The sequence below is a fragment of the Pagrus major genome, chromosome 7, assembly GCF_040436345.1.
Source record: "Pagrus major chromosome 7, Pma_NU_1.0".
Taxonomy (NCBI): Eukaryota; Metazoa; Chordata; class Actinopteri; order Spariformes; family Sparidae; genus Pagrus; species Pagrus major.
In genome coordinates, this window is record NC_133221.1 from 15,900,598 (window position 1) to 15,923,979 (window position 23,382).

A 23,382-nucleotide genomic window follows, 5' to 3' on the forward strand; every position below is an offset into this window, starting at 1 on the left:
TACACTTTATATTTATCTTAAATATCCTGCCTATACACAAATGGCCAGTGAAATATGTCTTAAAGTTGATGCTACAGGTCGGACTTACCAAGAGTAGGGTTCAGTCCCGTCCAGTGCTCCGGACCACGTGTGTTTACATTACGACCATACTTCACTGCAGACGCAGATAAGTAGTTTTAAGAGTCCTCACTGAACGGAATCCTGGGTCGTGACGTCATCACTATGATTGGCTCCACCCTCCGCGCGCCAATCACAAGGGGGCGACCTGCGTCATGTTACATGAAGGTAATAAACCGGAAGAGAGGTGTTTCACTTGTAAAATAAAACAATACAATATGTGCTGAGGTTGGTGTTTACTGATGATCCACAATTTACATTGACAGTGCACATCACAAAATGGCTTTTTGTTTGTTAGTTTCTAGTTGTTTACAGTAGGGATGATAATTGTGAAATTGTGCAGGGATGAAGTAAGTAAGTAAGTTAAACACTGATCAATATCCACACAAAAAAAACATTTTGTGACAGTCGTCCAATCCGACATGCAGCCAAAACAGGCACCCCAACCAAAACTATTATCTGAATACCAACAGAAGCACAAAATGTTTGATTGATATATAAAAATGAAACAACACAAAGCAAGACACAAATATAACAACAGGAAAATAAAGTAGAAATGGTAATAATGATAATAATGAGTATATACACTGTATTCATCTTCCCCATGCAGATATGAGCATTGCACAGGATAACTGCAGCCATAATTGTAATACACACAAGGTGTGAAGTATTATACTAAGAAGAAAGTGTAACGGTTTAATTGCACAACTACTATGGGAAATTATGTGATACAAACAGAGATTGCACAGTTTGTTGCTTATCCAAAACTTTTGTATGAGATTTATTGGTTTTTACTTTGAAATATGAAATTGCAATATAGTTTTGCAATCTGTTTTTTCTCATCATTCAGGGTCACTATTGGTTGTGTACTTTACTTTATTTTTTTTCTGTGTATCTGGGGGAGTTTACACATACGCTTGTTTTCTTTATGTAGGCTGCTTCCAGTATATCCACATTCATGATGGTTCAATTTGACTCATTCAAAGCCACAAATAATAAAATATAGAATTATTATTTATTTCCCCATCATTTATTCTTGAGGCACTGAAACAGCATTTACACCTTCTTGTAACTGTAGCGTTAACTGTATTTATTTAACATTAAATGAATACAGTTAAACAACAATATGAGAGCTCAACGTAATCAAAACTGCCTTTATCGTGTATACAGCAGTTAAGCGAAGTTGCACGGACTTTTATTTTGGAAAACTCTGACCGGAAGCGTGCTTCATGTGTCGGTTTATCTTGACGCACCCGGTGTAAAATTGAAACCCGGGTATTTTTCACCGCCTTAGTGCTTTCTGCAGAGCTACGCGATCAGCTGTTGCAGTCGACGAGGGAGACATTACCGGCTGTAATCCTGCGGGGCTCTACTCTTCTGAATAACCCAAATAACCGCATTTTATTTTGGTCAGATCAACATGGCGAACCGAAAACGACCGTTCGAGGCAGTTTCGTGCCCCGCCGACGGCTTCAAAACGCCGGAGAAGAGAGTGTCAGTGGTCCAACTGCAGGACTCGGACTACATGCGATGGGGAGTGGAGGAAACGTGTCGGTACCTGCGAAGAGAAAGTCTCGGAGAATGGGAGGAAACATTTAGAGGTTTGTTCTCTGCTTCGACAGCTTAAAAACTGTCTGTTTAATACCTGTGTTGGACCAAACAGACAGCTGAGAGCTGCTTATCAATGCAGCTTGTTAGCCCGCTGTCCCCATGTGTGTGTTGTGTCACAGGGTGCTGAATTCATCCACATCGGGACAGTTTTTGCAATTCTCTCTTGTAAATCCCGTTCACGTCATCAGTTAAAAACAAATAACCCAACATATATATGACACTGCTGCCGTCCTGAAGGTGTATTATTTCTTTATGTGAAGAATGTGATGTTTTCACTGTGGCTCACCATTTTCTCTTTCTCACTGACATAAATTTGGTAGTTTAGGAAACAGTCATTCACCAGACAAACTGCTAACTGCTGCCTGCTGTAGCTGTCGTTAGCTAGTTAGCTCAGTTAGCCGTGCAGCTAGTTGTAAGGACTGGCAGTCGGAGGGTTGGTGTCTACTTTGCTGACACAGGAGCTTTGGACCAGGAGGAACCGGGGCTAGCTGGTTAGCATGCTAAGTGCAGTAGATATAAAACACAATACGTGGACGACTTTAAAGTCAAAACTGTTATTCCTTCGCATTTTGTTGATTTAGTTAGTGTGTTAGCCAATTTTTTAAATATCCAACTTAAATTCTTACATACTGCACCTTTAAATATATATCTGCTAGAGCTGTGACAATTATTTCCATTACTGATTAATCTGCAGACTATGCGATTGGTCTTAAAAAAAAATATAGGTAATAAATCAATTTTATTTATAGAGCCCACAATCACATGGCCTCAGTGGGCTTTACAATCTGTACAGAGAGCGACTTCCTCTGACCTTTGACCCTTGATTCGAGTGAGGAAAAACTTGCCATATTGAGAAAAAAACAACCTTTTAACAGAGTTGAGATGGAAGAAACCTCAGGAAGAGCCACAGAGGAGGGACCAATAGATAAATGGTCATTACAAGTTGCCACTGCCGAAAGTTCTCATGATCAGCAAATGGACTTATCCTTGCTGCTCCAGTGTCTACTTGATAATATGTATGCGTTTTGATATCTTCATTCTGTCCCCACTCTTTCATGCAGTGTCTCGCAGTTTTTAACACACTGAGCAACATTTGAATTAAGCCTTATTGTCCACTATTGTCAGACAAAAAGATTAAGATAGGCTGATTTGACCAAATTAACCTACAAGGCCTGCTTCCACACACAAACTGTAGGCCTGCCAGGGTTGTGCAATTTATCGATAGTACGTTATTATCTTGATTTGGCATTTGTCTCATCCTGTTTTTAAAGGCTGCTTTACAGGAAAGTGGAGTAGTTCTCTGAACTTACCAGACTACTTGTGCTAATACCTTTGGCCACTTTGTCATTATATCCACATTACTGATGACTGTTTGTCTAAAAATCTCATTGTGTTGATATTTTGTACCATTAGTCATCCCTACACTATTGTCACAATATCAATATTGAGGTATTTGGTCGAATTTTGTTGCCAAGTCCCAGCATACATGAAGATTTAAAAAAAAAACTTGAGACAAACTGCCTAAAAATGATGGTGATATTATAATTAACTAGTGCTATACTTAACTGGAAGCACCTTTCAACATCATCTACTTCACCTGAAATGCTTTGATAATTCGGGTCACGAAGAAAATGTCCTTATTTAAAGAATGTAAACATAATTTCAGAACAACATATGTTTATTTTGGTGCACGGTTGCATCATACATAATTGTATATCATGTATATCTACAACATATTAGTCTTTCAAATGTTATTCCCATAAATTAAAGTCAAGCTGAAGCATCTGCCATTTCTCTTACGTCTTGCTTTTTGTGTTAGCTTCCTCTTTGATGCTGACCACAATCCCTTAGGTCATGTGACCTTGTTGTGTCATATACTTCCACAGCAAGGTCTCAGTTGCTTTGTCTTATACTTTTCGGAGCAGAAGTGCAGTGTTGTTTTTTTTCTGCTGTCCCAGTTTACCTATAAAAGCCATAAGCTAGCATCTTAATGGTTACTTTTGCTCTGTTTTGCAGCTCAAAAAATCACAGGTGTCGGGCTGCGGTATCTCAATGATGCTGAGCTGGAGAAGATTGGCATAGAGTAAGTGATTGAAAATCGAGTTTTGGGGGTTGTGATTGGATAAGTCACTGTGATGAGGAGGAGGAGGAAATGTAACTGAAACAACTATTAATAGTGTCAACAAAGGAAGAGACCACATGAGCCTCTCAACTTGGTTACTTCAATGTTTCACACCATTTTTCAATTTTTATCTCGCCCAGGCATCTTGGTGACCGTCTGCGCATCCTACACAGCCTCAGGAAGCTGTGGCAGATACAAGCAGAGCCAAATAAGGTAACAGCTGTACCACAATGCTACACGCTCAAGGCTATTGAGATATTGAAGACATAATAGAATGAAAATGAGGAACTGCAAGGACGTGAGAAAAGATTCAAGGGTCATTGCATGAAACAAAAATGATTGTTGTTTACATGTTCTGTTCTCTTTATTTGTTCTCAACCCTCAGATAAAAAAACAACAGAAAAATAAGGGTTACAAACTGAAATATAATTGTTTTACCTAGTTGTTTCAATCTGCCTTGTTTTAAGCCTGTCTTGTTTTAGTCTGCATTTTGTTCATTGCTGTAAGTACCTTTGTAACTATTATTAGTAAAGTTTATTATTATATGAGTATACTATATATGTTTCTATCCTGGTTTCTTAGTTGAAAAATGGCTTCAAACCACCCTGCCACCCAAAGATAAACACAGACTAGGTATTGTGGCACTCTACTGTTCTGATTATGTGTTTTATAACTGTCTGTTGTCCTGTCTTCTGCCAGGTGTTTAATGATCCCATCCACGGGCACTTGGAGTTACACCCCCTTCTCATCAAAATCATCGACACACCTCAGTTCCAGAGACTTAGAAACCTCAAGCAGCTTGGGGGGGCCTACTTCGTTTTTCCTGGAGCATCCCACAACCGCTTTGAGCACTGCATTGGGTATGTCCTCAGTTAGGTACAGTCTATACATATATGGAGCAGTAAAACTGGTGAGGCCAGATACTGAGTCCCCAAAGTGACAACTAGACGTATAATTAAAGGTGGTTAACTAATACAAAATGTTTCTCAAAGTCACAATTTAATCAAGATGCTGTATTTTGATAATGTTGAATTTTAAGTATGACACCCAGCAGGCCACGCCAATAAGAGCAGCCACAGTCCCCATAGGGGAAAAACACACAGCCCTTGTCCCCTGCTCTCAAGGAAAAAATGCCTCTTTTTACATTTTAGTCTGCGTGAAAATGTGTTGGTGAGAATTATAGCAAATATTTTCTACAAGGATTTGTGCAGCTGATAATTATGTCATTGGAAGTAGGTGAAAGGCTTGGCAAATGACCATTTTCAACTTTGCAGAATGGTCAAACAGCAGATGTAGAATGAGTGGAGCATCAAACTCCTTCTTGCATCTTTTATTTAATTTAGGAATGCATGATATTGGATTTTTGCTGATATCCAATATACCAATATTTTTCAACTAATTTTGGACGATGCTGATACATGCACACATTTCTTTCTACCTTCCCCATCTTTCTCGGTTGCCTATACAAGCCTGTGGACGATTTGTTTAAGTTGTTTAATGCTGCTGGTCTGTGGATTTCTTTCAAAGGATGTGACTTTATGCATGTTCTCAAATACCTCGTCTCTGTGCCTCTCTCCGCTCCACTAAGAGAAAGCAGTAGCTAAATACAGTTTTGAAATGGAGTCGGCTAACATGAACTAACAACCAGCTTCCAGTACAACACAGAAGTTCAACAGAGCCCCTTTAAAACCTCTATCAGCCAATACCAATGAAATGCCAATATATTTGTGCATCTCTAATTCCAGTTAATTAAAGCTTGCTTTGATTGTTATACTCTCATTCCAAAAGATTGATTATCTGATTAATATTCCAGCAAATTCCAGATACAAATTCTAAATTCCAAAATGTTACATTAGGTATTTATCTGAAAATAATCATTTCTCTGTCATGTTTTGTGTTATTATTATCATCATCGTGTATCAGTTGTTTTGTTGTCTTCTGGCACAGGGTGGGTTACTTGGCAGGACGACTTGTCCAAGCTCTGAATGAGAGGCAGCCAGAACTCCTCATCTCTCGCAGAGACATCCTGTGTGTGCAGATCGCTGGGCTCTGTCATGACCTGGGTGAGTGATACACAGGTCCTGACAAGTTTTAGGTTTTAATCTCCTCGATACAGGGTGTGAGCATGAGTGATAATGAAAGTGAAACAATTACTGTTTATCATCTCTTTTTTTTTCCACATAGCAATAAAAGCAAAGTTCATTTATAACATTTATAACCTCCGTTTTCCCAATTTCCAGGACATGGCCCATTCTCCCATATGTTTGACGGGTTGTTCATCCCCAAAGCACGTCCCGGAATTAACTGGAAGGTAGGAAACATTGTGATTTATATTTCTCTTCAGCCAAAATAAAAAATGTTTTCCAAATTTCTTAGTTTATCGAGTTATTTATCGGATTATATAATCCACACGTACACAGGTATTTTTATAAACAGAGTTTTAGAAAAACATATCCAGACGAGCGTTTTAGCACTGTTTCAGAAAAAATCTCCATCCATAGAACACATGGCATATCCCATGTCCATTCACTGGTCATGCACATGCCATTGTAAACAGGAAGGAGATTGTATACTCCAGTTGATTAGCTACAGTAAATCCAATGAATGAGGCAGGAAAACTTGACTGCCCTTCACAGAATCTTCTTGGATGGTTTCTCAGCAAATTATTGTAAGCACCCGTTTTTGTCTCTCTTTTCCATCATTGCATTATAAATGTCCGTTTGTGTCTTTCTAAATAGAACATTAAACAATATAACATCCATTACTTCACTGTACAAACTCAACTCGTACTCCAATATCATAACATGACTGAGTTCAAATTTGCCAATGATGCTTCAAACACTGATAAACGAGAGTTTTCAAAAAGCTCCGTTTTCAGTGTCCTGCAATGCCATTTACCCATAAAGAGAAAAAGCTTTAAGAAATACTCATGTACATGTGAACAGGGTATTAAAAGATAGGTGCAGTCTCCTCCGGGCCTCTGGCTGCTTAATTTCCTCTGACTAACAAAGTCATTGTGTTGTTGACATGTTCTATTGTCCTGAGGTTCCCAACTGCTGTTATGATTAATCAAAAAACTATTTGGCAATCATTGATGTGCAAGTCAACACACTGTAATTCACAACTGCAGTTTGTTCATAACATAGCAACCCAGATGTGCTCTTGAACCGAAATGAATTGCTGAAAAGGTCATCTCAGTTCAGAATATTTGGTTTGAAAAAAGTGTGACTACCCCGTTCCAGAGCTCTTGGAATAAGTTAGAGACTACTTCAGCAAGATGTATTTTAAAAAGAAGACCATATGTTGTGTGGAAAAACAATGGGAACAAATGGAAAAGTCAGACTGACGCATAATAACTACTGTGTGGAAAAACAGACTGTCTTTGAGCTGGCTATTTTTGAAAAGTACTGGAAAAGGCCTTGAGCTCTCACTTAGTCACCCACTGTTCAGATGGTTAAAGCCTGAGCGCTTTCATCTACTATATAATGAAGTTCAGTGTAGCTGTTGCAGAGTCCAAGAGATTTTAAGCAGTTAGTATTCTGGAAAGATCTACCTATTAGATGCAAATCCTCTCATCACACAATTCTTAAATAGGCGCTGTAGTCTGCAAAAACCCTAATAAACTCCCTTTTTGGCACTAACTACAAGGAGACCATTTGATCGCCTTTCATTCCTCATTAAAATCGGTTAATTAATTCACAATTCTAAAATTCTGATGGCGTGAAGTTACTCCGATAAACAGCATCTTCTTTTACAGGGACTTTTTATATAGGTAGCTGTAATTACTGTAATTCAAGGCTGCTGTATAAAGCAGTTATCGTCACTTGACTTGTAAGCGTGACAGTTGAGTGCTAAGATAAGGATTGACTGCCCAGAATGAATCACTGATAAGAACTGTTAAGCTCTCGGCCATTATGTAAGTTATGACCACAGACCTGCTGTCTGACAAACATCAGAGATAAGAGAGATAAGTATTCACGTTTATTTTAGCTGAGATATGCTGTTTCTGTTTGAGTAATGAGTTATTGTGCTTTCATTTTCAAATTGTGGCCATTCACCTTCCCATATTAATATAATGCATCTGGTTCTGTTCCAGCATGAGAAGGCCTCTCTAGCCATGTTTGACTACCTGGTGAATGACAATGACCTGAAGCCGGTGATGGAGCAGCACGGCCTGGTGCTGCCTGACGACCTGGACTTCATCAAGGAACAGATTGGTGGACCGCTGGGCACTAATGCAGCTGAAGACCAGAAGGAACCTGGTTCTAGTTCTGTGTGAGATCAGCCAATGTTTGATTTCTATATAAAGTAACTTTTTACACTATCCATGAAATATTTACTCCTACTTTAGCTGGGCTCTTACACACTTTTGCAATATACAGTTTACAGTTATAATTTGACCTGCATGTAGACAAACCTGGGGGCTTGGTCACGATCGACAGATGGTGATTGTCTTGGTCAAAGAACCACCCTGAAATGAATCATAACACAACTTTGAGGGTTTTTTTTCCCCTTAAAAATAGTTAACATGACTAATGATTTCTATATCAAACTGGAATTTGAAGAAATTAATAATTCAGTAAAAATCAGAAATGCTTAATCCTGTAATCCTACAATGCTCTACTGTACTGAGTTCTCTCCCCAGACAGCTTAACAACCATTCACACCTGGGCTGACCTAGCCTTAGAAACCCACATGAAGGCCGGTTTGACCAACAACCCACAAGTGTCCCTAACGACTCTGAAACTCAGAGCTCACACGGGTCCTTAACAACTCTGTAGGAACACACCCACACAGAGTTTAAAAGCTAGGCCAACTCCTCTCCAGTTAGTTAGAACTGAAGAAGCCTCTTGGATGAGAGGTGAAACAAGTCCAGTTGCCTACGATACAGCACCTAGATTTACCATGACCTGGATGATTGAGAATCTTCATCAGCATGTTAATCCTGTAAAAGTATGTTGGCCAGGAAACGTTAACGTACCAAGCTAGTCAGAGATATGTGGGGTGGCAGCCCACTGGCGGGTCTGCCTCATCTAGGCAGACCGCTTAGTCTTTGGTCAGTTGTGAGAATCAGATTAAAACTTGTGTATTGAATCTAGATTTGATAAAGATATTGATTTGATGGGGCAGAGGCTTGCAGCTTTTCTCTTTATCAGTCCCAATGAATTCATTCTTAGAGCACCTGATAACAGCACAAGGTGTCTAAAATTAGCCAGCTCTTAAAATTGGACAACATTTGTTTAATAGATTCAAACTTTTATTTTAAATGGCGTTTGATGACCATATTTTCAACACGTCCAACAGTTTTACAGGATCTTCGGACAGATTTCATGGCAAATGCAGTTTAACAGTTGGTCAGGACTGCAATGTGTGTGGAAAAGAATCACCAATGAACAACATCATAAATACTAATTCTACATTTAAGTCATGTTCTGAAGTAAGTTGTAAACAGTACAAACAATATGAAACTGTAGGACTGATGTCACTGTTCATCAGGGTGATGGCCTGTGGGAACAAACTGATCTTGTAACTGGTTGTTCTGGCATACAGTGTTCTAGCGCCAACCACATGGGAGAAGTTGGAAAAGGCCCCACAAGGCCTGAAGTGAGATGTAAACACCGACCAAAATAAATGAGGAAAACTCTTGCTGTGCATAGAATGGTCTATTAAAATAGTTTCTATGTGAGGAGTGCCTGATTTCCTTAAAACGGTGACATCTGTACACCAGCCTTTGTTAAAGTAGAAGCAGATTTCTGCCCTTGTCTTCCCTGATAGCTCACTTGTAAATAAGTTTTGTGTTTATGTTAGCTTATCTATTAGCTTGTTGTCCTTGTTAATTGTTGTTAGTTGTACATGTAGTTGTATATCTACATGTATCTTTATGTACATTTGTTCTAGGCACTGTGTAAAAACGTTGAGCCACTTGAGTCAAATTCCGTGTATGCATAAACATCCTGGGCCAACAAAGCCTATTCTAATGCTACCATTTTCTTTCCTCTCCACAGTGGCTGTATAAAGGCCGTCCAGAAGACAAGTCCTTCCTTTATGAAATCGTGGCCAACAAAAGAAATGGCATTGATGTGGACAAGTGGGACTACTTTGCCAGGTGGGCTTGTTGCTGTTCGTTTCATAATAGTTCTCCAAATTATATAATGAATATTTATATTTTCGTATTTCGTTTAATCACCTATCCCTTCACCCATTTATGCACTCTGTCTTTTTTAGGGACTGCTACCACCTGGGCATCCAGAACAACTTTGACTATCGCCGCTTCCTGAAGTTTGCCAGGGTGTGTGAGGTGGACGGGCAGAAGCACATCTGCACTAGAGACAAGGTGCTGACTTTGTTAAGCCTACTTTTTGATAAACTTTCAGAACATTTCGATGATTAGTTGTGATTAAGATACAGGCCATTCTTTTAACAGGAGGTGGGCAATCTGTATGACATGTTCCACACGAGGAACTGCCTCCACAGAAGAGCCTACCAGCACAAAGTGGGCAACATCATAGAGACTATGTGAGTAGCTAATCGCTGTCTTCGATTCATGATTTAGTGTCTTGTTTGTTCTGTAGCAAAAGGCAATAATAATGATGTTGGGTGTGATCATCCAGGATCACAGAGGCCTTTTTAAAAGCAGACAAGCACATCAAGATCGAAGGCTCAAAAGGAAAGATCTTCACTCTCTCTACAGCCATAAATGACATGGAGGCCTACACCAAGCTGACAGGTCTGTAGATACCACTGTGTGCTGTTAGCTTGAGTTTGAACTTTAAGACACAGGGAGGAGATTGGCTTCTAAAACTACTTTGTGTGTGAGCATGTGTGCCTGAGTCATGCCAGATAGATTTTAAGCAGGAATGGTGGCTGGTTAATGGTGGATTAACCACCAGCAGAGCAAGTTTGACTGCAGGATCATTTGTGTTTACTCACCTTAGTCATACGGTGTTTATCCGGCGTAAACAGCCAGATTACTTTACTGCATTAGCCGTGAGCTCACTTTGCCAGCAACGGCACACATCGAAAGTGTGTGTGTCTGTGTGTTTAAATTCAGGTCAACTCTCATTGTTCAGCACTCACAGAACACTGCCATTCTCCCACTTCTTTTCCTCTCTTCTTTCTGTGACGGCTCTTTGAAATAAAATACATTTCCCATCCAGCTCCAGACAGCAGTCAACATTACAGTTACGTGACATAAACACAGACAATGGAGGTTTCCTCAGCAGATCACTGCTGCGGTCAGGCTGATAAGTGGGAGCAAACACATAGGATGGATAGAACGAAGGATAGATGAAGGATAGAGCGATGTGACAGTTTATTCCTCAGGTCTGGCTTACCCATGATACTCAAGCCGGCTCTGACCAGCTGCTCCTTCCACAAACACTCTGTTGATAGGGAGCCCCCTAGCGGTGGAAATTACATATTGTACTTGTTTTTAACAAAAACTGAATATAAATGCTTAGAAAAGGAAAGTAATGAGGCAGAACTGTTTCATCAGATTGTTTTTGTACATATTGAAGTAGTCGGGGTGTGCACAATCAATTGATAAGTTAAAGGATTTTTAGATGACCTTAGATGCTTTGTATCCAAAACACTACATCTTCCCTTTCAAACAGTCCTTGCAAATAGAGGAATTAACAAGGGAAACATAATTGACCATTGATACAAAACAGTCAAATTTACAACCAATTTTTCAAAATATTCTCTACGAAATATTACCTTTCACCAATCAAGGTGAAAATGTTGAGGCGCCATTTTTCAATAAAAATCAGGGAGCCCGACTGATTTTCTGTTTTTTCCTCTTCACATATTGATTATTCTGCCTCTGTTGTTTGCTGGCTTGAAGCTGTGGTTAGTTGTGCCAGGCCGTGGTGGCTTCCTCACCATCACAATGATAGCACAGGTCAATAAAAAAATCAAAGTCTGTTTTTCAAATAGTTCTTTCTGGAAATGAAAAATGTTCTGCCTCTACACTACATGTGAGCAGAGGTGTGATGACTAGATAACATTTGTAATGCCTGTTGGTATCAAGGAGTCTTTTTTGGTCCGATGCTATTAGCACCCACAAATGTATTTGCGCCTGTGGTGGAATAGTCAATGTGATGCCTAAACCTAATCAAACTGTGACTGAAAAATGAAAAACAAAACAAAAAAAAACTTGGTCTAAAGGAGCTGTATGTAAATGGCCCCTTTTCATAACAAGCTCTGCTTTAAACCTGATTAGGTTAGTGAAAGAAATTAATTCCTTTTCTGAATTTTTTTTTTTTAATATAGTTATATAAGTTTCAAATAAAGAAATTCAGTAAATGATTTAGTGACTTTGTTTGTCTTTGGTTTGCTTTATCTGACCTGTCCTCTACTCATTTTGTGTTTGTCCTTTAGATCATGTGTTCGAACAAATACTGAACTCCTCCTCCCCGGAGCTGGCTGAGGCAAGACAGATTCTACGCAACATCATCTGTCGACGCCTCTATAAGTGTTTGGGCCAAACCCAGGCAGACAAACACGTGATAGTCACCCAGGTGTGTGTGTGTTTGTGTCTTGACATGGCTATAATGCACGTCTGCCTGTCACAACATCTGTATTTGTTATTAGTCAATAATTAGTTGAAATTATTTTCTTTAGGAGGTCATTGTTGTTTTGTGCGGTGTATTTTGCAGTGTGTTTGTTTGTTCGTGATTGTCCCCTCTGCAGTTTCATAGAGCCTGAGGTGATAATAACTTGTTTCGTCTGATCAAAAACTTAATTATATTGAATTCACTATGAATGTGAATTTGAAAAGTAAGAAGCATCATATCCTGACTTTTGCACAGCTGGAGCCAGCTTATCTTGTCTTGTGGTTGATAACATGGAATGTAGTTCATCATTTGTATTATATGAAGATATGGTACCAGTGTGATGAAAATCAAATGGTCAAATCTCATCTAATGTCCCTGCTAAAATGAAATGTGTATCACCCGTTGTCTTTTCAACTTTTGCTTTTATATCCACTATAAGGAGAAGCTTCGCTCGTGGGAGAAAGACTTGGCTCTGTGCATCCCCCAGAGTAGCTCCCAGGATGTCAGTCTGCAGCCAGAGGACTTTGTAGTTAATGTAAGTTTTTAATCTAATTTCTTTTAATCTAGTAAAATCCATTTTTGTAATTTTATAATGATAAAGCTCCATTGTAACCTAATGTCCTTTTGGAATTTTTTCTGCACTTGTTCTAAAAACTAATTTCTTTCTTTAGGTCATTTCTTTGGACTATGGGATGAAGGAAAAGAACCCCATCAACAATGTGCGTTTCTACTGTAAGGACGACCCAAACAAAGCAATCCAGATTCGGAAGAACCAGGTCAGAACTAAAGACCACAGATTTCAAATCTTGGATCTTTCTCTGCATGAGCTTAGCCCACATTTAAATTGCTGATTTTTTCCTAACATGTATTTAAATTTTAATTCATACAGAAACTGTTTGTCACTTCCTCTGTCTCTAAAAAAAATCTACTGCTATCATTCTTGTCAGGTGTCTAAACTTCTTCCAGAGCAGTTTGCTGAGCAGCTGATCAGGGTCTTCTGCAAGAAGACTGATCACAGGAGTCTGGAGGCAGCCAAGAAGCACTTTGTGCAGTGGTGCATGGACATGAACTTCTCAAAGCCTCAGGTAATGTTTATCTTCCACAGGGTAAAGAATTGAACGACTAAATGCTAGAGTTGTGAATCCTAACTAGCCTCAAGATTCGATTACCATTCACATCTCAGTGATTCGAATGCTCAACAATTCTTGATACATCTTGATGCATCTCAGTATATTGCATCCTCAGTTTTTCTATATTGGAGCACACAGTTACTTTTTCAAAATGTAATGTAAGCAGTAAGATTAATCTAAATTTCCTTTTTATTTAGAATGTACTTCAAAAATCTACTACAACAGTCGACAACATAAAAAGCTGCATCTTTTTAATACCAGTATCTGTGTGACTCACCTCAGTACATAAACATTACAAAAACAAAACTTAAATCTGTTTGGTGTGCATTACACGTGTGCTGTGATCAACAAAAATGTTATTTCACATAGTAGCGTGAACACGGGTCACTTTCTGAATGTGGCAAACATCACAAACATGATTTCTGCACTCACTTCTCTCAGAGTTGATCTCAATTCATGGCTGATATGCTGCGCTCGCTGTATTCTCGTGACTGCAGATGTTAGCTTCAGGTGAAAACGGCAAGTTCATAAAATCCCTCATGTGACCCGAGCTGTCCGCTTTCAAAATACTATGTGCTTTTTTTGGAATCACTAGCTGCTGATCTGTGCCTCCCTCCAACATATTTCCTAAATTAAACTGGCAATACACAAGTTTAATGTTGATTGCACAATGTAATGGATATAGAATAAGGAAACCAGCAGCGTTTACATTGGTTCCCTATAAACCTTGCTATCACTATACATTTTTTTCTGCCACTGAGCACAAAATCTCCTGGTAAAAGGACGGTTAACTGCCGATCCATTTCTATTATAGACTAAATGTTGGATAGGGTTTTGTCCTGTGTTGTTATTTGCGACTCTGAGGAAAACAGAAACAATCCAGTTGTCTTTGGCACAGCGGCGCTAACAATAATAACACTTGGAAACACTAGGGGGGAAAGTTGTCTGTTGCCACTTTAAGTAACATTAGCCTAATGCTGTCCAGCTGAGGCCGGAAAGATTATGTTCTGCCTCCGTGTTGGTGCAGTGTCATCTCTGCACCAACAGGGAGTAAAAGGAAAAATCTTACTGAGCTGTGTGAGTTGAAGAAAGGTCAGCGTGAGATGGAAAAATCTTACGTATCTCAGAATTAGTCTTCTACAAACTGCTGCTGGGATTGTTGGAGCTGTTGCCCTGCTGTTGATATGCTCAGGAAAACTTTAAAGTAAAAAGGGGCAGAGTTTGGAGGAACAGAAAGAAATAAGTAGAGAAGTAAAAAATTTAACAAATGGCCCTTTTTATATCGATATTCATCCAGTTGGAATCCTCCATTGGAACAAATGGTGGCCTAGAGAGGTAATACCACTATAAAAAGGTCATTTGTTCCATGAGATCTTTCTGACTCCCTAGCCAAGACTTGATGCATAAGCGTGTCAGAGTTTCTTTTTAGGTATAACATTGCCATGCAGTGACAATAAAGTGAATTTAATTGTTTAACAAGAAAGTGCCTTTGAGTTTTCTTGTGATTTTTTTGCACTGTATACAGGCAGGAGAATGTAATTGTTGAATCTGAGTTTTCCATATTAAAAAAAGAAGCTGCAGTGAGGGGTTGCCGCCCTCTTGTGGCTGGAGAGGGTTAATCAGTTTTCACACGAGGTTTAACATTTCATGGTTAGATTTCCTTCCAGTTCATTTAACACTACAGGGCTGCAAACTAAGAATTATGTTGTAGAGCCCCAGGATCACATGCAGAGTTACAATTAGGGGTTACTTAGATTTAGTGCCCTGCACAAATGATGACTTCTTGTGTTTTTCTGTTGTTTTTACACACACAGGACGGTGACATAATAGCACCTGAGCTGACTCCTCTGAAACCCAGCTGGTCAAACAACAACGAGGGCGAGGATGGTGAAGATGGCGGGTCCAGAAAAGTAAACTACGCTGCTTTAAATGGACAAAAGAAAGCCAAGAAACTAAATTTTTGAGTAAGAGGAAGAGCAGGGATTATGCCTCTGTTACACATTTGGCAGATGAGACAGGGTTGAGTGGTTATATTTTTCTACGAGGCGAGTGTGTTGATGAGCAAAACAAAGATTACAATCATTGATTCTATTGAAACAAGTTTTACACCAAAAAGAAATAATTTCAATAAAGAGGACTCATGATTGCAGGACAAGAGCCTTCAGAGCCTTCACTCAGGGTTTTTACAAACATAGATCCCACATCTGTATTATACACTTATTTTTGTTTTAGTTTAATCATTTTAATCAGGTTTTTATTTTGGACCCTCCTTTACATTTGGAGCTGCACACATTTTTCATTTCAATCATTGTTTAATACCATGTGCTATGCAACAGCTTCTATCGTGTTTCTGCATCATGAACAATAAATAGTGTTTAAAATGTTTTACTCCGAACATGTGCACATTATATTTCAGGTCGGTGTGTTTTTACAGCTGATGTGTTTCAGGGTTTTCTTTTATTCAGCTTATAAAAGAAGTGCATCAAATCGAGTTACTCTACATATATAAACAAACAAACCGAAAGTTTCTGACTTTTAAAGTGAGCTTTTGTTTTAACTTGTGGTATATTGGGAAATTTGATTTGATCTTACTTTGAATGTATTTATTTTTATTATTTCTGGTGTGTTTTGTAAAACTTTATTTATTGTTCTTACAGTAAGTAGCTCAGCTGGAAAAGTGGGGGAGTTTGCACCTTTATAGACCTGTTCAACATTTTAATGACTACTTTCCCCCTTAAAATGTGTCGTAAAAAGTTTCCTCTTACCAAAATGGAAAAACTCACGCCTCATCAAACGTGCCTCATAGTTGGTTATTTTGTTTTGCTTGATTGTATAAAAATATATTTTTGAAAGAATGTAAACAGAAACCCACCAGTGGGTTTGAGCATATCCTGTAAAATGCTTTTCCTATTGAAAGGGGTTGAAAACAGTTTGAAAATAAAGCTCTTTGTCTCAAGTTGTGTCCTCCTGTTATGTAAGTTGTTGAACACCAGAGGGCATCACTCACTCAGTTTAGACTGGAGAGAAATGTTCCAGGAAACATTTTGTTAAGTGGGAAGTTGGATCTTGTCTCCAAGAAACACATTGCAAATTGAGAGAAGTTTCCCAGATCTGTATATTCATGTTGACTCGTGACAATCACAACAAATGAGCACAATTCATAGAATGGGGAAGTTACTAACAACATACATCAAAACTGTTTAATACTGAGTGTATCATATAAATAACAAATATATCAGTCCAAAAGGTTGAGGGAATATATAATATATATTCTCTTGTGTTTTAATTGATTGGATTCTTTAGGAAACTGTAGGTTTACAGTTATTCAAGTCTGTTTTAAAACAGTTGTCACATACCAACATGAACAACGAAAAACAGTTCACGTAAAAAAAAAAAATGCAGCTGAAACTAATGACATCCCCATCGGCCTCAGCTTTTTATGTTGAGTGCTAATAAGCAAATGTTAGCACTCTAACAAGCTAAATTAAAATGGTTAACATGGCAAACATTACACCAACAATTAACATTTTGAGCATGTTAGCATGCTGGCATTAGCATTTAGCTTAAACCACTGCTGTCCCTAACTACAGCCTCACAGAGTGGCTGGCATGGCTGCCATGTTTACCCACACCTAAACCTCGAAGGGCAGATCAAAATGCTAGACGTGCTTGCAGGGTGGCCATTTCTTTTTGCCTTGTAGTTAAGCCTCCATTACAGACCCACTCCACAAACAAAATGAGTGTGAAGTCGGGGCATGTCTGTAACCCAAAAAATCAATATGATTTTACCTTGCAATCTTTCATTTTTCATTTACTCAGCAGACGTCAATTTATTTCACCATAAATACTCTGATGGTATTTCATTTCATTGGTAAAAAAATGTTGCAGTAGATTACGGAGAAGAAAAACAAAAGTATAATGCACACAGATACTCACAAAAACATAGGTATATGGTGTAGAAAATTAGTAGCCTGCACTGCATGAAGACTTGACAAAAACTTTGAACCACAGAGAAACCTAAAACCAAAAACTGAAGTAGATGGGGACTTCTTTTAACATACAACAACAACAACAACAACAAAAACAAAAAAAAATTTGCTCCATATAGCTTATCCGGTATAATCCAAGACTCTGGAAGCCCTGAAATCCCAAAATAATTTGAAAAGACTTTAAATACATCCTCGGCGTGCACTTGAGCTCATGCACCCACTTAAAAAGAGGGCAGGCCAACGCTATTAGCTTAGCAGCTACAGTGAAGATTTTGAAGACTTTAGCTTTAAAAAGGCTGTAAATAACATCTTTTCAAAACAATTTGGGATCTTAGGGCTTCTGGAAATTTGGATTACGCTGGATAAGCTATATGGAGCAATTTAACTCTTTGTTTTTGGTTGTTTTTTTAATGTTTTAAAACAAGTCCCCATCTACTTCAGTTGTTTAGGAGAATGCTGCAACGCTGTTTTGCTGCGAAGCTTTGGAAATGTTTTGTGGACCTCGAAAAATTCACCTGCCTTTCCGTCAGCATGCTTTTTCTTTCTCCAAGCACTGATAAACGAATCATAACAGCAGTAATAACATAAGGTAAACATTGTTCTGACTGTCATTCCTCTTTTAGATCTTCCTCTGTTCTCGGACTTGGTTTATGGAATTGCAGGTCGCTGTATGTGTCTGTTTATCTGCAGGGAAAACCAGATACCCTGGACAGAGGTTATGATGTTTAGACAGAGCATTCCTCCAAGGAGTGTGAGCACACACACTCTGACGGGGCTGGACTTTAAGGACGTATTGCACGTAACACTGAGCACTGCTCCACATACATTATTCTGTGTATTTACACCTGCCCACACACACACACACACATACACACACTGTTCAGACCAGCGATCCATCACTTGGTGTCTCCTCTCTTCGCACTCCTCCTGGACCCTCGCTGACTCATGCGGTGTGGCTCGCTTTGGGGTTTTCCACAGTAACGAGAGAAGTCGCCACACAATCAACCCTTTATTCCTGACCTGCACTGAGCCCCACACACACACTCACACACAGTCGCACACAAAAGATGCTTGAATGAACAATATATGATAGCCCTCGCTAACGAGAGTCTGCTGATGCTGAGGCCTTGCTGGATTTTATGCTGGGTGTGCACGTAAGCTTCTGTAGGTGAATGTGTGTGGGTGGATGTTTGTGTGCACATGCCTCAGGCTCACTCTGCTTCTCATTAGTCCTTCAAACAAAAGGTGTCCTGACTTGCACGCAAGAGCAGGAGAGTGATGCCACAGTGTTTGGGGTGTGTTTCCCAGAGGCTGTAACAGCAAGGTTACAGCACAACTGGAAACAGATGAGCTTAGCCATTAATAGTCAGAACCTAAATTAAATTGCAGCCTGCAAACTGCTTAGTTATTTTATGTTCCAGTGTGGAGAGCTGAAGCATTGTTCAAAAATAGAAAGTGAAATATTTCAGCAATGTCAAAAATTTATTTTATCTTTTAAAGAGTGTAATACTGTACATGGTTTCAGCAAATATATAGAATACAATATGCAATGAATAAGAGCAAAATAGTTATTCTTCATGATCAGCTTTAGAAAAACATGCAGATCTGTTCAGTCTTTAACAAACGTTTTCAAAACCAGTCACATGGTATTGTGTTTCCATCAAAACTAAGCACGACTGAAGAAACAAAGTGACCGCTGTTTCAGCGACGTCAGAAAATGATGTCCAAAATAGAAGATATTTTTGAAACATCAAGGCACAAGGGTTAAACAGTGTCCCAGCTCTCCAGTTTTTCTCCAAATGACACCATCTTTTCCTCATGCGGCAGTCTCAACAGTGACCTCAAGCACTGAGGTCATGACTGAAAAAAACACTTTCATCCACGCTTAAAATATTCCTATAGGAGATCAAGACATGAGTGTGACTCCTGCTCTCAGTCCTTTAATCCATGTTTGCTGATGGCCTTTCTGCACAACCCATCATCACCACGGAATCAAGCCAATGGATGTGGCGTCCTCTACCCTTCTCCGCTCTGATTGGTTCACTCCCCAGAAGAAGAAAGGCTTGAAAAAAAAGAGGAGCAGATTTTTTAATATTCAATTGTTACTGGGGCAGCTTAAAGTGCATTTGTGGTGAGTTACATTACACTGTTACCACGGCTACTAAGTTAATTTGGGCACTTGACTACTGCAGCTCTCTTAAGGAAGCATCGCTGTGGATTCCTGGACCGTGAGCTCATAGTTCAGACTTACACACTCAGTTCATGAACATTTGAGATTTCAGTGACCGGTTTCAGTAAATAACAGTCGTCATGTGACGCTGCTGACTGTGTCCTCAATATGGAAAAGTATGGCTCTGTTACCACCAAATGTCCAACTGTCTTTATGTTGGATAAAAACAGAAGGTTGTAGGTTTGTGTGCGTGTTTGTGTGTGTGTGTGTGTGTGTGTGTGTGTGTGTGTGTGTGTGTGTGTGTGTCCATGTGTGTTTAAAAATACTTGGCTGCCTAGTGAGGGAGAGGCAGGCAGATGTTATTTTGGAGGCTCACATTGCATCGTAATTATGTCCTCAAGTGAGAGTGGGTTTGTGTTCTAAAAGGTCTGTGGTGCGTTTAAGGCCGATGACCACAGTGGGGAAAAACTGACATGACTTTCACTCCACAGTGGAACATGTAAACACTGAGGTGGTACTTGTAAATAACCTTTAGCACTAGCTTAGCTTGAGGCTTGAGTGCCACCTCATTCCTCAAGAGTCTGGATGTTTTCATTCCATCCAATCACTGCATCAGCTTGTTACCATTAGCACCCTTTCAACCACAGAGGGGGAGGTCGTCAGCGAAGTCAGCGGCTGAACTGGTTGGAGCTTTTTTTGGGTCTCTGATGGCAAATGGTTGAGGAACTCTAACAGACACGACCTTCGCCCTTGAGGTGTTTGAGTGATGCTTTGATTTGGGTTTCACTGTCGACCTCTGTGACACAAAGTTACTGCGAGTAAATCTGAGACATTCCTAACTGTCTTCAAATCATATTTAAAATACTAACTGGACTCACTAAAATACTGCAAAAATTCGAACGCTGTGAAAACTAGTAGCCTTAGGTAATGAATTTGATCTGTAATCATTTTATTTGTATTCATGTTTGCTTGTTTTGGTGTTTTTTTTTTATTCTTATGTTTTGTTTATATGTGATCTCTGAACTACCTCCAGCAGTTGTTGAAACCTTACCTGTTGTAAGTTGTATTGTATAAATAAAGTTAAAAAAAAGAAAAAAGGAAAGGAAAACAAGAAAAAAGGGTGGGTGGGAAGGTGCTGTGCCTCACTGACCAAACCCAATATAAATTAATATATAAATAAGCTGAATAAGCTAATAAAAAGAACGCTCATTAAGTAATTTGACTACAATTTTCAATTACATGTAAATTTACCATCTATTTTTAATACATAAGCTCAATGTAAAGGGTCACATTTGAAACGTTTTTTTATCATGTTGAGCCAGTGTGTATAAATTAAATAACTAGATATGTGATTTATCACAGGAAATGTATTATGCATAATTAAATACCCTGTAAACTTTAGTAATTGAATTTACTTTTTTTTTTAAAAAGTCAAGAAACTGGTTAACCCAAAATTAAAGTAGACTATTACGTTTAAGTTGTATGAGCTAAATAGTTTTAACAACTTAAAATTATTAGTCTCCTTTACTTGGTAAATTTGAGGTTATTGGTTGCCTCAATTCTTTGTCAGATTTTATAGTTTAATACTTAAAAAAATAATACAATAAACACTAGACAGACACATTATGTTAAGTTATCCAATTGATTTACATTAACTCAACATGAATGAAAAACTTTGCATTGAATGTGACACTTTCCATTGAACCTTTATTATAAGATTACACGTTTCCATTAAATTAAAGGTGCACTGTGTAGTTTTGGGAAAGAAATTTTTATCAGAAGAGAAAGATCTTCATTGACGATTCTTCGTTTGTTTAGATTGGTCTAAACAAACGAGCTCTCTTTGTGAATAAACAAACTGTTCTTAAAGGACAACACAATTTCATACTGTTTTACTTTGTTTATACGTGGCGGACCCTGCCACCTTTCTAGCTTCGAACAGTATAACGGGGGACTTATTTTCCTCTGAGTACAGCTTGTTTATTCAGTTATGGAAAAAACTAAATATTTCTGAGTGTGTATTATTGTTTGAATTTATTCCCCAAAACTACATAGTGCCCCTTTAAAACAAACTTATTTTTTTGAGTGTATAGGCTACATTCTGAAGACAGCCCCAGCTTATTTCACCTCCACCCCATGAAGGCTCACCTTGTCCAGGTCAGAGCTCCTCGTCCTCCCCGGTGCTGCCCAGGTGTGCTGTGGACAGGTGCCTCTTCCGTCCAGTTTGCACGGCCTGCAGGTTCTTAAAGCGCACCAGCGCCAGCGCGATCTCCGCGTTCCAGGCCGTGCCGTCCTGCGGACACCGAAAGTCAATCTCCTTCCCCGTCGCCATCACCACGGTGAAGTACACCAGCCCTCGCTTGTACTCCACGCAGTCCACCGTGACCATGCGCTCAAAGCGGAGCTCCTTGGCTTTGGAGCTCCACGCCGAGCTTGGAGCATCCCCACCACCTCCGCCGCCGCCGCCTTTGCAGTTGTGCAGGCGCAGTCCGTCCTCTGTGAGCACGCAGCGCTTCTTCTTCCACAGCTGGAGGAGACCGCTGCTGCGCTTCTCCAGCAGCCCGTCCCTCATCACTTTGACCGGCAGAGACATGGCCACGCTCAGCCGAAGTCTTCATACAGTGCTGCGTCTCAAGGTCAATCCATTAAATACACATGTCACACATTACTATACCTGCGTCAAGTGTTCCTCAGGAAAACATGACCGGTGTGGGCTATGACATGAGTGGTGACAGTGTGTTCCAGTCTGTGCGCACTGACAGCACGCCGTGGAGGATGGCAGGCTGCTCTGCCTGGATATGTTTGAACATGCCCGGCTCCTCTGTGGACTTTCTCCTCTTCAGCCAGCACCCCGCCTCCTCCTGCTGCCGGCAGGAGGAGTGTGTGTGTGTGTGTGTGTGTGTGTGTGTGTGTGTGTGTCAGACTGTTGGATTACACAGCACTCTGTGTCAGAAATACAGGTAGGTGGGTGTACCCATCTCCCACTGAAGCCTCACTGCACCTTTTCAGAAACACCTGCCACACACCTGACAGTATAAATAAACTGGAAAAGTTTGTTAACTTCCCTTTCAAGTTCCTAAAAAATGTTTTTTCTCCCGTCTCTCTTTTAGAGCTGGAATGTGAGTGGGAGGCAGAGAGTGGATAAAGAAGTGTTGCAATGTGTGAGGGAGAAACAGAGCAAGAAGAAATGTTTTTAAGTAGATAAATAAATGAATGATTAATCAGCCAATCACTCATTATTTTTGTAAACCATTTCATCTGTCTACTGTGTTTGAAAAGGGGGAGCCGACTTGAGACGTTGGTTTGATGACTTGCAACTTGACTTGACAGAAAATAAAAGATCGGCTACTGCAGGTGAGACTGAAGTATTTTGGGGGCAAAAAAAAAAAAAAGACTTGCACTGGGACTCAACTTGACTTGACGCAACCTGTGACTTGACCTTGCCCAAGAAAAAATGACTGAAGACTTGCTTGAGACTTGGACCAAATGACTTGAGTCACATGTTTGATGAAAGGCAACTGAATGCAATGATTAAACTACAATTAAGACACAGTTTTTAGATTTCTATCACCTTTTAAAGCCCACGTCACTGTACTGTATTAACCCCCTATTAAGGGAATTAGCCCAATTATTTATGGCATTTAATAAAAACTGAAGTGTCATTCTTCACATTCTTGACACAACATGGC

At 39.5% G+C, this 23,382-nt stretch overlaps 2 protein-coding genes across 2 annotated transcripts; one reads left to right on the plus strand and one right to left on the minus strand.

Annotated features, from left to right (window-relative positions):
- Positions 1-1,384: 1,384 nt before the first annotated feature.
- Positions 1,385-16,491, plus strand: LOC141000395 (deoxynucleoside triphosphate triphosphohydrolase SAMHD1-like). The gene is made up of 16 exons (XM_073471119.1): positions 1,385-1,718; positions 3,745-3,811; positions 3,991-4,063; positions 4,550-4,710; positions 5,798-5,913; positions 6,091-6,161; positions 7,947-8,123; positions 9,856-9,956; positions 10,076-10,184; positions 10,275-10,366; positions 10,462-10,577; positions 12,230-12,369; positions 12,845-12,940; positions 13,077-13,181; positions 13,353-13,490; positions 15,350-16,491. Exons 1-16 carry the CDS (start codon positions 1,538-1,540, stop codon positions 15,497-15,499), a joined length of 1,893 nt encoding a protein of 630 aa, XP_073327220.1. The 5' UTR covers positions 1,385-1,537; the 3' UTR covers positions 15,500-16,491.
- A 3,008-nt stretch (positions 16,492-19,499) lies between these two features.
- Positions 19,500-22,385, minus strand: LOC141000394 (pleckstrin homology-like domain family A member 3). The gene is made up of 2 exons (XM_073471118.1): positions 21,842-22,385; positions 19,500-19,585 (listed from the first exon to the last, which is right to left on the minus strand). The coding sequence occupies exon 1, from the start codon at positions 22,284-22,286 to the stop codon at positions 21,852-21,854; it is 435 nt and encodes a 144-aa protein (XP_073327219.1). The 5' UTR covers positions 22,287-22,385; the 3' UTR covers positions 19,500-19,585; positions 21,842-21,851.
- Between the last annotated feature and the right edge of the window lie 997 nt (positions 22,386-23,382).